Here is a 15,236-nt window from a genome sequence, read left to right on the forward strand (position 1 = left end):
AACTATCACATATAAAGCCTCTTAGAAAATAAACTCACAGACCAAGTATAGCAAACACAGGAAGAATAAATTCATTAGCAAAGGCCAGCACTCTTGTGCATCTAAGTGTGCGTACATGTACACACACACATTCTCTTTCTAAGAATTAAAGCCACATGAATTTCAAAGAGCAGAACTAACAAATAGGGCCTATGAAAAAAATCCATTCAATATATAACTATACTATTTGTTTACAAAATGATTTTACATTACATATGTGATTTGTAACTATTTTGTTTACTTAACCATCTACTGTGAACATATTTGAATGAATAAGTATTTTTAAAAGTACATTTAAAAAAACAGACGTGAAAGGAGAAATTGAAAACTTGAATAAAGAACAGGGCACTTTAAAAATACTAGGAATATATTAAAAACCATCAATAACAACAAAATAGGAGTTCTAGAAATGAAAAATAACATTGTTGGGATTAAAAACTCAATAGACAAATAACAGGAAGATTAAACTCAACCAAAAGGGGGAATAGTGAACTGGAAGACAGATCTGAGGAAATAACCTAAAATACTGTAAAGAAGGATACAGGGAGATGAAACATAATAGCAAGGTTGAGAAATAAGGAAGATAAAGTGAGATAACAGTTCCAGGCAAAGTGACTAAAGAGAAGAGAGAGACAATATTTGGAAAAAATAGATAATTACTGAATTTTTTTCATAATTGATGAAAGACACAAAAATCTTAGATTCAGGAAACATATAAGAGAATCCAGATGTAGGCATATTGTAGCTAAACTACAGTATCCCCCCTAACAAAGAGAAAATCAGAAAAGCAACACAAGGAAAGGGGCATGTTGTCTATAAAGGAACAAAAATTAGATATTTACCAAACTGCCTAATATCAATAACTAAAGTCAGAAGACAATGGAATGATATATTTTTTAATGCAAGAAAATAGCTATTAACTTGAGACTACAGAACTATTTTGTATTCAGTAACTTGTATATTAAGTAGACTAAACATGTTCAGTAGAAAACAGGAGGAATAAATTCACCTAACATTGGAACACACATCTCTCATTGATCTTTAGATTGAGCTGAAAAATATTAGCAAGGATATGGAAAGTTAAACAACACTATTAAAACCTTGATTTTTTTAGAATTGAATACAGAACCTAAACTTCCAAACAAAGAATCCACCTTTTTTCCCAAGCATAAATAGAATGTTTATAAAAATAGGCACATCCTAGGCCACAGAGTAAGTATCATAAAATATCAAAGAATCAATAGTTTGGAAAACACAGGAACTCAGCACAAAGCAATTAAGTCAAAATCAATGAACACAAGATAACCGAGAAAGACATTAGAGAAAACACAAATAAATAGTGAGATATTCTTTGCTCACATAGAAAGTAAAAATTGAATGAAAATACCAAAAGTTGTTTTTGTTTTAGACCTTGAGAAGCCAATTCTAAAATATATATGGAAGAAAATATGGCTAAGATTCACCAAGACAGTTTTGAAGAAGAATAAGACGGGGGGAGGGAGGATTGGAATGGCTGCTTATGCTATCATCTTTATCACAAGATGCGCTATAGTGTGATTTAAATCTAGACAATGTGATATGAGCACAGTGATAGACAAATAAAACAATGGGATCGAAGAGAATCACAGACACAATCCTTAAACCTAATATGGAACCTTGTCAGATGATAAATGGAAATAGCAGGTCAGTATTATTTATGGTACTAAGACAATTAACAGTACAAAAATAAAATATGGACACTACTTACATACGCAAAAAGTTAGACCACTTAGATTAAAGGTATAAATGCAAAAGCAAACCTTCAGCACCTTTGGAACACAATATAGAAAAATGTCTTTTTGACCTTGGAGTAGGGAGAGACTTCTTAAAAATATATCAAAGAACATACCATAAAAAGGTTATCATATGGAAATATATTAAAATTAAATCTTTTTGCAACAAAACCACCATAAACAAAAGTAAGACGTAGTACCTTAAGTCATATCATGACACATAGTCTGTTCTCAGAAAACATTTGTTAAAAAAAGTTTTCAAATTAAAATTAAAAATTTTAAAAAGACATGGCACCAACTAGGAGAAGATATTTGCAGTACCTAAAATCACAAAGGTTAAGTAACAAAGAGAATAAATCTTGTAAATCGGTAAGAGAAAAACAACCCATAAAAAATCTGTTGGATAAACAAAGGTTAGAAAACAAAATAAAATGGTCAATAAACATATATGTTCAACTCCAGCAGTAATCAGAAAATCATAAATTTGAAAAAGTTATCCTTGCACTCAAGATAAGCACACAATTAATCTGCTACTCAGCCACAGAAAACGACGAAATTTTGCCATTTGCAGCAACATGGATGGACTTGAAGAGCATTATGCTAAGTGAGATGTCAGGCAAAGACAAATACTTATATGTGGAATCCAAAAAATACAACAAGTAGCAGTTAACAAACAAGAAGCAGACTTACAAATAGAGAACAAACTCCTGGTTACCAGATTAGGGGGAGGGATCAAGATAGGAGTGGGGGAGGTGTGAGGCGCAAACTCTTGGGTGTAAGATAGGCTCAAAGGTGTATTGTACAACACAGGGAATAGAGCCAGTATTTTGTAATAACTGTAAATGAAAGGTAACCTTTAATGTATGAAATTTTTTTAATAAAAAATTTTAAAAATTAAAACGGTCTGACAGTAACAAAAGTTGGCAAGTATGTAGATCAGTGGGAACTCTTGACCCTCCGAGAAGGTAAATTAGTACATCTTTGGGTTTGGGTACTGATTTTGCAATATCTAATAAGTTGAAGATGCCTATATCTTAGGACCCAATAATTCAATTCCTAGGAATATCCTTCCCAAAACTTGGAAATGCATCCATAGAGAGCCATGGAACAGAATATCCATTGAATCACTGTTTGTAATTGTAAGAAAAAAAACAAAAAACAACTTAAATTTTCATTAACAGGAGAATAAACTAATTAATTGTATATTCCTATAATGAAATATAGTACTGTAAAAATAAATGAGCGGTGTCAATGAACAATTATAAATAAATTTCAAAAATAATGTTGAACAAAAATGATATTATGCTACTATTTATTATAAAACTTAAAACATAGAAAATAATATTAATTATTGGTCATGGACATATACATATAAAAAGTGTGAAAACAGGCATAAGCATGATAAATGCCAAAATTAAGGTAACAGACACCTCTGGAGGAGAGAGTATGATTAAGAAAGGAAACAGGTGACTTTAATGTATTACAAAGTTTTCCTTCTTAAAAAAATGAAAACAACTATGACAAAATATTAAAACTTGGGAACATGGGTATAAATAGGAAGTTGTTCTATTGTTCTGTATATGTTAGTATATCCTAGAAATTTTCATAATTAAGTAAGAAATGTGGCTAAAACTTGCCAAGACAGTTTTGAAGAAGAATAAGATGGGGGTAGTTAATTTTCATAATTAAAATCATAGGATTATATAGAATTGCCCATACTTATTGACCACGCAAAAATAAAGGTAAAAATCATAACCAAAATCTTTTGGAAAACGGCAGAGCTGGGATTCAACCCACATTTGTTTTTATTCCAACCCACTTTGGTTTTCATTCCCTCCTACCATTCCGGGGCGCCCCCCCCCCCCCGCCCCCCGCCATGCCTTTTCTGATCCTCCCCAGACAGGGTTCATCACACCTTCTTCAGGGCATCATCTTAACACTTAAGTTTTTTTCTAATTCAATGAATTTTATTGTATTTATAGTTGTACAACTATCATCATAACCTAATTTTAGAACATTTCTATCCCAAACCCCTAGTCTATCCTTCACTCCCCAACCTGTCCTCTTTGGTAACCATAAGGTTTTCAAAGTCTGTGGATCTGTTTCTGTTCTGCGAATAAGTTCATTTGTATCCTTTTGTTAGATTTCACATATAAGTGATAGCATATGATGTTTGTCTCTCTCCCTCTGACTAACTTCACTGGGCAGCATAATCTCTAGGTCCACCCATGTTGCTACATTTGGAAGCAGACACTTAGTTTTTTAACTCTGTGGTAGTTGGTTGTGTGTATGTGTCTTCTCCCAGACACAGCTCCTCGGGGGCAATGCACCTGACATCTGGAAAGACACAAGAAGAATGGCTAGATGTGGAAGGTTTCTGTTTTACAAGGAAGTACTTTTTCTTTTATAGGCTTCTGTTCTGTTTCTTACCAACTACCCCGCTCACTCTTGTGGTGACTTATCAGAAACTCATCACCAACCGTTTCTACAAATACCCACCTTTGCAATATAATCCATTTTCAAAGAATCTAAGAGACAAAATTGTGTTCCAGCATTTCTCATGAATCAACAGAGGGGGTAGAAGGGCTATGTTTTTCTGGGAAAAAATAAATAAGCTATAGTTCATTTGTTTCACTTTGGGATTTTTCAAGTCCTCAGAAGAGAAAAGAATCTTATAAATGTGGATTTAGCCTACTCCGGAGGTAGAGAGATGGGATGGATTTTAATATTCCGGCATAATTAAGTAGGTTCTCAAATTAGGTCCCACTTAAGAAATGATGGCACAGATAATTCTACATTAATACTCCCGGGTCCATGTATCTGAAACAGTACAATAAATAAAAATTGATGAAATAGTACAGTATACAGAAATTATACAGTAAATCAATATAAATTCCATTATAGGACATTGTAACAGGAATGCAAATGAGAAGACAATTCTGTTTAACCTTTAAAAGACATTATCAAGTGGCTTTTCTAATTAAGAGTACTTTTTACAACAACAACAACAATAAAATACATGTATATATATATACCCCCAACAAAACAGGATATAATGGAATGTTAAGTAATATACCATAACATTACTTCTTTAAAAAGCGTTTTGTCCTTTCCATCAAGAGGAGGTCAGTGTCCCCAGGCAGCCTGCAGCCTCTCCTGCATTTCCCCCCTTCCCTTCCATGGCAACTTGGGCGAGCTAGACACTGAGCTTTTTGTGAGGTGCGTGTGTGGACGGGGAGAAAGGGAGCGAGGCTTCAGGGAGGTCTCCAGGTGGAAAAATTTGTGACGCACTAGATTTGGTGACTGAATGCGAATTATTTATCGAAGCTGCTCGAACACAATAGTGACGGTCACCCTAGGTCCACTTTTTAAATTATGTTTGGTCTCAGAGCCCTTAACTCTGAGCAAAACCCTTTCGTAGGCATCCCCAAATACTTGCTGGGGAAAAGATTATGCACAAAGCCAACCTGAGTGGGTTGGAGCATTCTGTTTCAGAATCTGAGTAGATGAGTGTGCGAGAGACGTGCATAAACTCACTGAATGTGTATCACACACACTAAGGTGGTCGAATTCTGTCTTTCATGGGCACACAGTCATGAAGAAATTATTTTGCACGGATTATAAGGTACGCACCTTACGGAGACCTAGTTTGCCCTTTCACTGCCTTGTACACAGCCCGCCTTGACTGAGGTCAGGACAGTCGCCCTGTGTTCTTCTCCCTAATGGAGCGGCACCCTCTACCCTCCCACAGAAAGGAAGGCTGAACTGCTGTTTCCCTTATCTTTGGAAAAGGCCTCCTTCACAGTGTTCCTGGCGCAGCTAATGTGTATGCCACACACCTGATACTTTAGAAGGAAGCAGGGAGGTGTTATGTTTCTCCCTAGGAGTAAAGCGAAAATTCCCTGCCTAGTCAGGGTCTAGTTAACACATTAGCAATTCCCCCTCTTTTTTTGTCACCTGTCTTTATCTTCTACACAAGAGAGAGGCCTTGATAACAACCTATCTTAAAGGGATTTTAATGACCCGTTACAGTAGATGCTGAATCAAACACTTTCAAAACAACCGTTTGAGGGGATGCTGCGAAAACAGCATCCTGGAGGTTTCTGCAGCCTGGCCCAGCCAGCGGGGGAGGGGGACGGGAGTTGCTCACTTCTGCAACAACAGAAGCAGCCGAAACAGAATTTCTTTGGCAGAATGTGAGAACACTTAACTTGTGAATACATCATTTGCTTTGTAACATGCAGTCACTTACCAGCCTTTTCCCAGAGCACAGAAACTAAGCACTGAAACACTCTCGTGACTCTCTTAGGCAGTGGATGTGGCTCTAGCACCCTTAGGTCAGAGGGAATCATCTTTAAATATGCTCAAAAATGAAACCAGTGCTATTATAGGAGGTCTCTGGAGCTAAGCCATGCCTTTTCTTTGTTACTTATTTGGGATGGGGATTGGACCAAGGGTTGAAAGGCAGCATATTGGAGAGTTCTCACCAGTCTTGTCTTGTCTTTCCCTCTGGGATAATTTGAGTTTGTGCATCACTCAGTAAAGTAAAGCAGAGCCCAGTTAAAGATTTCTAAGCTGGATGAACGGGGTGGGATGAGAAGTCCTTGGGGGGTACAAACATGGGGGACCCACCAGGAGCTGTGTGCTCCTGCTGGGGCCTGTGGCAGGTGGGAGCACCCTAGGGTTTTATTTTGACCCATTCCACAGAACAAAGAGTGTTAACCTAATTTTCCAAATCATCATCCAAAATAAAAACATCAGATACATATTATAAAGAAGACCTGCGGGGTGGCTTCCCTTGAGTTCTAGAAAGACCAAACCTGAGATCACAGCCCCCAGAGCCCAGAGAGCTCATCTCATTGCTGAAAATCTGAGCCTCCTCCACCAGTGCAGCCTAGCCAGCCACCCTCATTTCCAAGCCAAGGTGTCATTTAGCTAAATCCTGACAGCAACTCATTCCCAGAGTAGTCAAAAAAGGCAGAGGTTTACTAAACAGTGATGCCTAAGCCTTAAAGAGCTAAGGCAGCAAATGAAATGCCTAACCTACCCTTAGAATTGTATTCACCAACTGAATCTACTTGACTTTATTTTTACTGAAGTTTGACAAAAAAAGCAATCTGTAAATGCATTGAAAGCACCCTCTTCTTTAAGTGTCACTACGGGGCGTGAACCAGAGCCATGCCACCCCACTGCACTCCGAAGTGTTAGTTACTGGCTCAGAATCCTCATGAGAAACATGCAGACGTCTAGCTGTTCCACGAAAGCCATAAGGCCTTTGTGAATAAGCTGAGAAATATACTTAGGAATCACTGGGGTGGTTGTACAAGTTAATATCTCTCAGTGAAAGGACTGTTAATTGAATTGTGTCCCCACCCTCAAATTCACACGTATGTCTTAACCCTCAAAGTGACTGTATTGGAGATATGGCTTTATAGGAGATAATTAAGGTCACATGAGGTTATAAGGATGGGGTCCTAAGCCTTAGGTGAAGAAGAGGAAGAGAGACAGAGATTCTTCCTCCTCTCCATGCACATACACCAAGGCAGGACCATGTGAGCACACAGCTAGAAGGTGGCCATCTGCAAGTCAAGAAAGGTGCACTCGTCAGAACCCCACCTGCTGGAGCAGACTAAGACAGAAATAAACATGTATTTTAGTTATCGCTTTGTGTGGAGGTGTACACATATGAATTTTAGAGCCAACCAGGGTGAAAGAGTGAGCTGCCTCACTCAGGCATCTGACAGTTAACACCTGCCAAGTTTTATCTCAATACACTGAGATCTGAGGCAGCATCCAAACCATCTGAAAGAGGACATGCCTGTGAAATAGGCTTTTATATAGTTTATGCTACCAATACTGTTCCCAATATCCTGTTTTAAAAGAAATTCATGGAGTTCCCATTGTGGCTCAGTGGAAACGAACCTGACTAGTATCCCTGAGGACAGTTTGCATCTGGCGTTGCTGTTGCTGTGGCTGTGGCGTAGGCCAGCAATCTGTAGCTCCAATTCGACCCCAAGCCCAGGAACTTTCATATGCCGCAGATATGGCCCTAAAAAGTGGAAAATTTTTAAATAATAAAAAATAAAGAAATTCACCTTTGGCTTATGAGCTCATTATAATAAACCTAGATTTGAATATTCACAGCAAGTAATAACTAGAGGGTTAAATATGACATCACCAGGTCTCCTCTAGCTCTGGATTTTGATGGACTCTTTTCAGCAGCATTTCTCTAGTTTGCCAAGATCTAGGCCTCCAAAATGAACTGTGCTTTGCAGTGATGTGGTATCTAATTAAAATTTAATGACTAGATTCCATTCTTGTCCTACAGCAACACAAATATGCACACTGAACTCTTCATACACCCTTGTGTGTTTCCTTTAATGTTGTTGCCAACTTGTCAGGGTACAACAGAGGCAAGTGGACCCAACTAAAGAACACCCTTAATAGAAATGTCATGGGCAAGGCCAATGGCAAGAACAAGTCTAGAAAACGTCCATTGCCTCAGACCAAATTGAAAGTGGACATCCTGTTGGAAATCTATGAAAATATTAGACCAAATATTAGGGAAACCTAAGCCATTGCTTTCTTTGTAGAAGGTAATGTTGATATCTAGCCTTCAGCCACATCAATCCTAACTTGTCCTAATTTATTCCAGTTTGGGAGAATGCAAAATAAGACAACCTTTTCTTCCCCCTTTTTAAAATCCTGCTGTCATTTTATAAGATAAAATAAAATATCTCAATAATACTAAGTTAACATATTCTGAATATTCCTGGAACCCAAGAGCCCAAAATGGAGTAATAACATACCCATTATTATTACCTTTTAGTTCTTTTAAACATTATTGATAAACTTAAAATTTTCTATACTAGAAAATACAACTAAATGTCATTTCTCAAACCATAGTTTAAAAATGGGTATACACAAGTTAAAACCAAAGCTCTAATAATAGCAAGTATGGAATAGAGTTCAATTCAAAGCTTACTGGATGCCATTATGTGTTAGGGATACAGAATGGCCCCATGGACACGCAATATGCTAAAAGAGAATTAATTGCTTTACTTTTTGATTATTCCCAAATTCTATGCGCTACTATTTTCAGCATAAAAAAAAACAAAATGATGATTGTCATATCAGAAGTTTCTAGTGATTGACTTTCTAAGTTGAATATATCCACAGTACAGGATTAAAAAATATCAGAAGCTGTCTCTTCTCCTCTTTATCTTAAAAAGAGAAGGAAGATTTAGGAATAACTTTCTAATTGTATAAGCACTCCCCTGGCCTTCGCATATCTGGCTTAGTATGAAGCTAGCAGTAGAGGTGAAAATGTATCCTTCCAATGATTCTGAGTATCTAATGATTTCGTTCCACCTTTATTTATTCTTTTGTTTTCTTTTCTGTTGTATTATTAACTTTATTTATTCTTTATTCAGTATTCCTAAATTCTTTCAGGGAGCATGTCACCAGATTCTGGAATATTCCCTTTTATGTTCATACACTTATTAAAATTGATTTTTTGCTAAAGTAATTCAATTACTTTCCATTTTTATACTTATTATGAAAATTTCATTTACCTATAAGTTAATTTTCCTACCCTTATTTATTATATATACTTAGTGGGCATGTAATTATCACTTCTCAGTTCCTAACAATCCTGTGACAATTTCTACAATAAAAATTATTCCCCAGTGGTACCAGAGATGCAGTATTAAGTTTTAGAATCATATTAAAACCCCAATGAGAACTAATGTACTAGCATGCAATGTCTTCCTAAAAATATAATTCTAGATTAAATTTCTCAAATATCAATATACCTGTACAGAAAACTGACACCATTTTTTCTGGTCCTTGACTTTAGAATTCATCCAAAACCTCAAAGCCAAGCCATTTTCCCTTCCAATTTCTCTTCATAACAATGATCAAATCATTTAGCCAAATCATCAAGCCTCAGTTTCTCTATTTACAAATAACAGATTATGACAATATATGTTCCTTACTTGCTATATGTCTTATATCTATTTGGGAATTTCAAGGTACATGCTATTTTAAAATACATAACCACCTAATTTTCCCTTCCATTAAGTCAGGAATAAAAATAGATTTAAAAAATCTAAATACACCTGCACTTTAAATTCCTTAGAGTAAGTTAATATATGAAAATCATTATTGAAATTCTTGACAAGACTCTTAATCATTACAGATTCACACGATAAGTTTTATGAATGACATTAAGGAAAGGAAATATTTTCTCCTTTAAGTCTTGTCCTTAAACTTTCTAATGTGATTAATGTGGTACATAATTCAAGGATTGTATTCCAGCTGGATGCGATATGGGAACAATGGAGCAAGAGTGAGGACAACTAAAAACCACAATAAGACAAATAGATTCCCACTTTTCATGGGAATATTGCCTACAGGGAGGGACCAAGAGATTAAAAAATACTAAGCATCCCCATTGGAGGGATGAGAAGCAAGAATTTGCTCTGAAATTGACTTCAGAGTAGAGTTGCCAAAGCAAATAAATCACTGTAAGTGAAATACTCTGAAAGGTAAATGGACTTTAAAAATATTTGTGTAGTTCAAATTTTCTAATCGGAAGTATTCATTACTGTCAGATATGGTAAGGGCACATGTCCATCAGGCTCTCTGGAGAGCTCCTCCTTGTATATGATTCATTATTTTTAGATCAATGCCTAGCACAGCAGACATCCCCAGCAAATGTTACTGAGTAAAGAAAAAGAAGCCAAAGTTCAAACATGTTATGCTTCACCTAAATCAAAATGGCATTCATTTGAGTAAGAAGTAAGTAAGGCCCCAGAGTTTTTTAGATTTCTTCAATCCAAACATATTTTTTCATCAGTAAGAATTCTGGAATGATGAGCCAACTTGAACACCTATTCATTTGGCCTAGCTACTCAGGCCATTAATAGAATAAAATGCAGAGCAAACTTCTATTTCCTAGGATCCCTTGCCCCTAGCCAAGGTCATCCTCAAAGATCCTGTTTCACTTTGTATGGTCCTTGTGGAGTCACGTGCAACCCTCAAGCCACGTAGAAAGAATTTTGAGTAAAGAATGGCACTTATATAGGTTATGTGGTTTCCTTGATGGCTCCATCTTTTGTTTTTTCCCTTTACGGAAATCTTTTGTAATTGAGGTAAAAACGACTTCAGTTATCTCTCTGATGGAGAGTGAGGGAGTCATATTTTACAGCTAGGTAAGGAATAACCTATTTATTTTTCTAAAATCCCACTGGACATAAATTGCTTATCAGAGATGATCAATGGCTTTTTCTATAATTGGAAGTTCACTGAATATTCATCAAGTCACCCAGACATTGGTCAAAAAGAAGTTGCCCTGTGAATTTATCCACATGCCTAGATTCCATCATAGGAACGGTGATAATACCCAAATCCCAAAGTCACGGGATGGCAAACATTGTAGAATGAAGCACCATATGGTCAGAGGCAACCAATATAAAGGGAAATAGAAGAGTGAAGCAGGTCAAATTGTTGATGGAGCGGGTGCCTCAGTCAGGGGGCCCTGCTTGAATTGAGTGTAAATTCCAGAAGCAGATTTGACTCTGCCTCAGCCCCAGGGACTGACCTACACTGCTTTGGTCTAGCAGGTCTGCTAAACAGGACAAACTTTCCAGTATTTCCTAGGGGATATACCAGACCAGAATCAAACCATGTCCCTAGGGAAAATGACCCTAGGAAGCTCTTTTCACCCAAGTTAATTTGCATAAACCTCCAGAAAGATTAAGAAAACTATGGGACTCAGATCTAACACCATAAAGACTGCTACTAGTAACTTGGCTGAGAACAGAGAAAGGTGAGATGGCCGAGCTGATACCTCCTTGAGGGTTCAGACTGGTCTGGGAAATGGAGCAAGTCCAAAATGACTGTTCTGCATGACTGGAGATAAAACAGAGCCACCTGTACTTCGAAGAGTGCCACTCTTGATGACTGCTCCACTGTCACTGATAAAAAGTGCCAGTTCACTGAACGCTTACTATGTTCTAAGTTTTAGAACGTGGATTCATTTCTTTATTCCTTAGAATAGACAACCCGAAGAGGTGGGAATGATTATGACCATTCTGATTTCATCAATGAAGAAACAGAAGCCCAGAGAAGTTAAGTCACTTGCCCCAAGTTATTCAGTGAATAACGGCCAAGGTGCAGTGTTTATGCTTCTCTACTTCACCATCCTGCCTCCCTGCCTTTTCCCTTCCCTCAAAGCTTGGGACGAGCACCCCAGGACCAACTGCTAACAGTGTGAGAGTCCAACAAGCATGGTGTGTTTGTGGGAGTTGCCTGCAGCTCTGGCCTAGGTGGGGATAGGTTTTTTCTCACCTGGTCCCCTAACTTTCCTCACTTGTCTCTGGCTATCTCCACTAACTGCCCTGCTCTACACATGCTCTCTGTTGAAAGAAAGGATTACAAATATCATCAGGACAGACATCACTACAAGGAAACTCCAAGTGGGTCTCAGATTATAACATAGAAAACTAAAAAGAAAGAAGGAGGAAGGGAGGGAGGAAGGAAGAAGGGAAGAAAAGAAAGAAACAAAACCGGCTGTGGATAATGCTCTATGTACCACACCCAGCGAGCTTCCAGAGCAATACGAGGAACTCCTAAAATTTCAGAGTTGCATGATTTTTTCCCCATCTAATTTGGTCTCTTGTTCCTGGACTTTTTAAAGTTGAAATAAGGAAAAGTGAGAAAATGCACAGGCAAATGATATTCAAAACACTCAAATGAGAAGTGTTTGTCCAAAGGAGGGAGGGCGGGAGGAAGGAAAGAAGGGAGGAAGAGAGGAAAGAAGGAAGAAAAGAAAGAAACAAACAAAACTAGCTATAGATAATGCTTATATACCACACCCAGGGAGCTTCCACAGCAATACAAGGAACTCCCGAAATTTCAGAGTTGCATAATTTTTTTTCCCAATCAATTTTCTTTCTCATTCCTGGACTTTTTAAAGTTGAAATAAAGAAAGGAGAGATAATGTATATGCAAATGATATTCAAAATCCTCGAATGAGAAGTTTTCGTCCCTTTCTGCTTTTAATTCACCTAGCCTTAAAGACATATTTTCCCCCTCTGAGTATGTTGACAGTTATTGAAGTGACTAACATACCCAATATATCTTAGCGAAAAGCTATTTTTAAAATCACTCGATTTAGAAAACTCCAATCATGATAATTTCAGGGGGATTCTTCGTACACAAATTAAAAGTTTTAAATTACTCTGCAAGAATTTGTGAGCTCAAATACTCTTAATTAGAAAATACCTGCATCGATGCATATTTAATCAGGTTTTTTAACACCTGTCCCCGATGCACAATTATTTTGAGGGTTGTTTTATGAGTTCTAGTTTGTGTGGTCAGTGATAGCAGTAATGAAGCCATATGAGACTAGGAGCCAGAGGGTCCATTCAGGTCTCCCTCGGCTTTGCCACTTTTCACCTCTGGGCTTTGAGAATGTCATTTAACTTCCCGTAGCTTGTTTCCTCCTGTCCACAGATAACAGTTCCCTCCTCAAAGTGTTGTTTCATGAATCCAATGAAATAGTGCACATGAAAGAGAATTTAGTAAGCCTGGGGCGCTATCATATTAAAATCTCAAACAAAATCTGGTAGCAATGCGGCTCAATGAGGAAAATACAGATGGAGCCTGCTGCAAAAAGAAATCAACTTCTCTGATTTGCCACCTCACGACCCGGGGTGAGTCTGCCCTTGGTTCTCTCATTTGGGAAATCAAAGGATAATAACTACTCCATAAGGCTGCTGTGGAGATTACAAAACAGATACGTAAGGTGTCCAGCAGGACAGGCCCACAGTAGGTGCTCAATAAATGGCACCCATTTCACATCAGAGAATCCATGCAATTAAGGCAAGTATGCTGTGTCCCAACATGCACGCACAACAGCTGAATCGTGCTCTGCTTAGAACAGTACATCCGTTAGCAGAGTCCCAAATAGACTCCCGCCAGGGCCAGCGCCCCGGGCTTATCCCACTTTAGACTCCAGTGGATTAAGGCAGTACTTGCTGTATTTGCATTTCCTGCCTTCGACCACTGTTTTAATAAAAACTTACTAATGGAACCTCAGACTTAAAAAAATCAAATCGATTCTACCCGATGTGGCCCCTCCAAGTACAGGCTTTTTTCCTAACTTGCTTTTACAGGAAGAACTTATTCACTTTTTCGCCACTTCTGTAGGGATGAGGTGGGGTCTGGAGAAGAAAAACGCCAGAAGTGAATCTGCTGTTGTTACCGGGGCTGTTCAATGTGATCAAAATAAGCAGCCTGTGCCTCGCCTCCCCAGCTCCAGCGCGTGAGGCTCAGGCCTGTCGGAGGCGTTGAGAGCGACAAGCAGGACAAGGGCAAGAGCTCCGCCGCCCTGGGCGGACCCGGGGCGGCGGGCATCGGTCACTAAGCGGAGCGCGAGTTAGAGGCGTGGAGCCGGGGAAGGGCGCATGCAGGTGGGTTAGTGGTAACTCGACCATGCGGCGTGGCATTCCTGTGTGGCAAACGCGCTCAGGCAAAACAGACTCGATGCTTACAATGATCCCAGCCCAAAATGGAGTGTCTCTGACTAGCAGGGAGGAGCTGATGCCGGCCATGAGAAAGCCCACCACGGTCACGGCGATGCCCAGGGCCAGCTGCAGCAGCGCCAGCAGCAGCGGGAACCGGCAGCCGCAGCACGTCCGGGCCTCCTCCTCCCCGCACTCCTTGGGGGCCCCCGCGCCCCTCTTCGGCCCCATGTCGTCGGGCTCGGCGGCGTCAGAGGCCGGCGGCCCCCCTTGGCTCCGCGCGCCTCGGCGGGGCAGCTCCCTGCCCATGGCGGCTGCGGGGGCGGCGGCGAGGGCGGCGCGGGGCGGGCCGCGCCAGCACTGCTCGGCGAGTTACGGAGGCTGAACAAATATGGAAAACATTTGGAGGGACTCGCCGAGCCTCTGAAGGCCACGGGGACCCGCGGCGGAGGGGGAGTCGAGGGGGGTCACCAACTGCCAACACGCCGGGCAGGACGCAGCGCCTGCCGGGCCGGGCGGGGTTGCCCGGCGCCTCCTAAACCCGACGCGCTTTAGGCAGGCTGCGGGTGCCCGCGCCTGTATGTGCGCATATGCGTGTGTGCGCGTCTGTGTGTGTTATTTTCCTCACTCCAAACCCCAGGATTTTTTTCGGGTTTGTTTTCGTTTTGGGAGAGGTGCAATGCAAGGTGATGAATGTTTAAATCATTTAATTAATAGACAGTTGAATCCAAAAGAGGCGTTGCTAGGCTCCGAGTTGTGAAGTTGTTTCCAAAAGTTAAATTGTTCTCGGTTTTCCAACCAAGGCGTGGGCTCTTCTCTTAAATTCTGTAACCCAGTTGACAAATCAAGGTATTTTTCCCAGTGAAGTATTTGCTTTTGAAATAACTGTTTATAG

General features: G+C 39.5%; 1 protein-coding gene across 1 annotated transcript in view; it reads right to left on the reverse strand.

Annotated features, from left to right (window-relative positions):
• Nucleotides 1-14,703, reverse strand: part of SSPN (sarcospan) — a 41,571-nt gene extending 26,868 nt beyond the window's left edge. The window contains exon 1 of the mRNA XM_047787349.1: nt 14,372-14,703. Within this exon, the coding sequence (XP_047643305.1) occupies nt 14,372-14,650 (279 nt within the window). The 5' untranslated portion in view covers nt 14,651-14,703. The remainder of the gene's footprint in view (nt 1-14,371) is intronic.
• Between the last annotated feature and the right edge of the window lie 533 nt (nt 14,704-15,236).

This window comes from Phacochoerus africanus, chromosome 7 (genome assembly GCF_016906955.1).
Source record: "Phacochoerus africanus isolate WHEZ1 chromosome 7, ROS_Pafr_v1, whole genome shotgun sequence".
Lineage (NCBI taxonomy): Eukaryota > Metazoa > Chordata > Mammalia > Artiodactyla > Suidae > Phacochoerus > Phacochoerus africanus.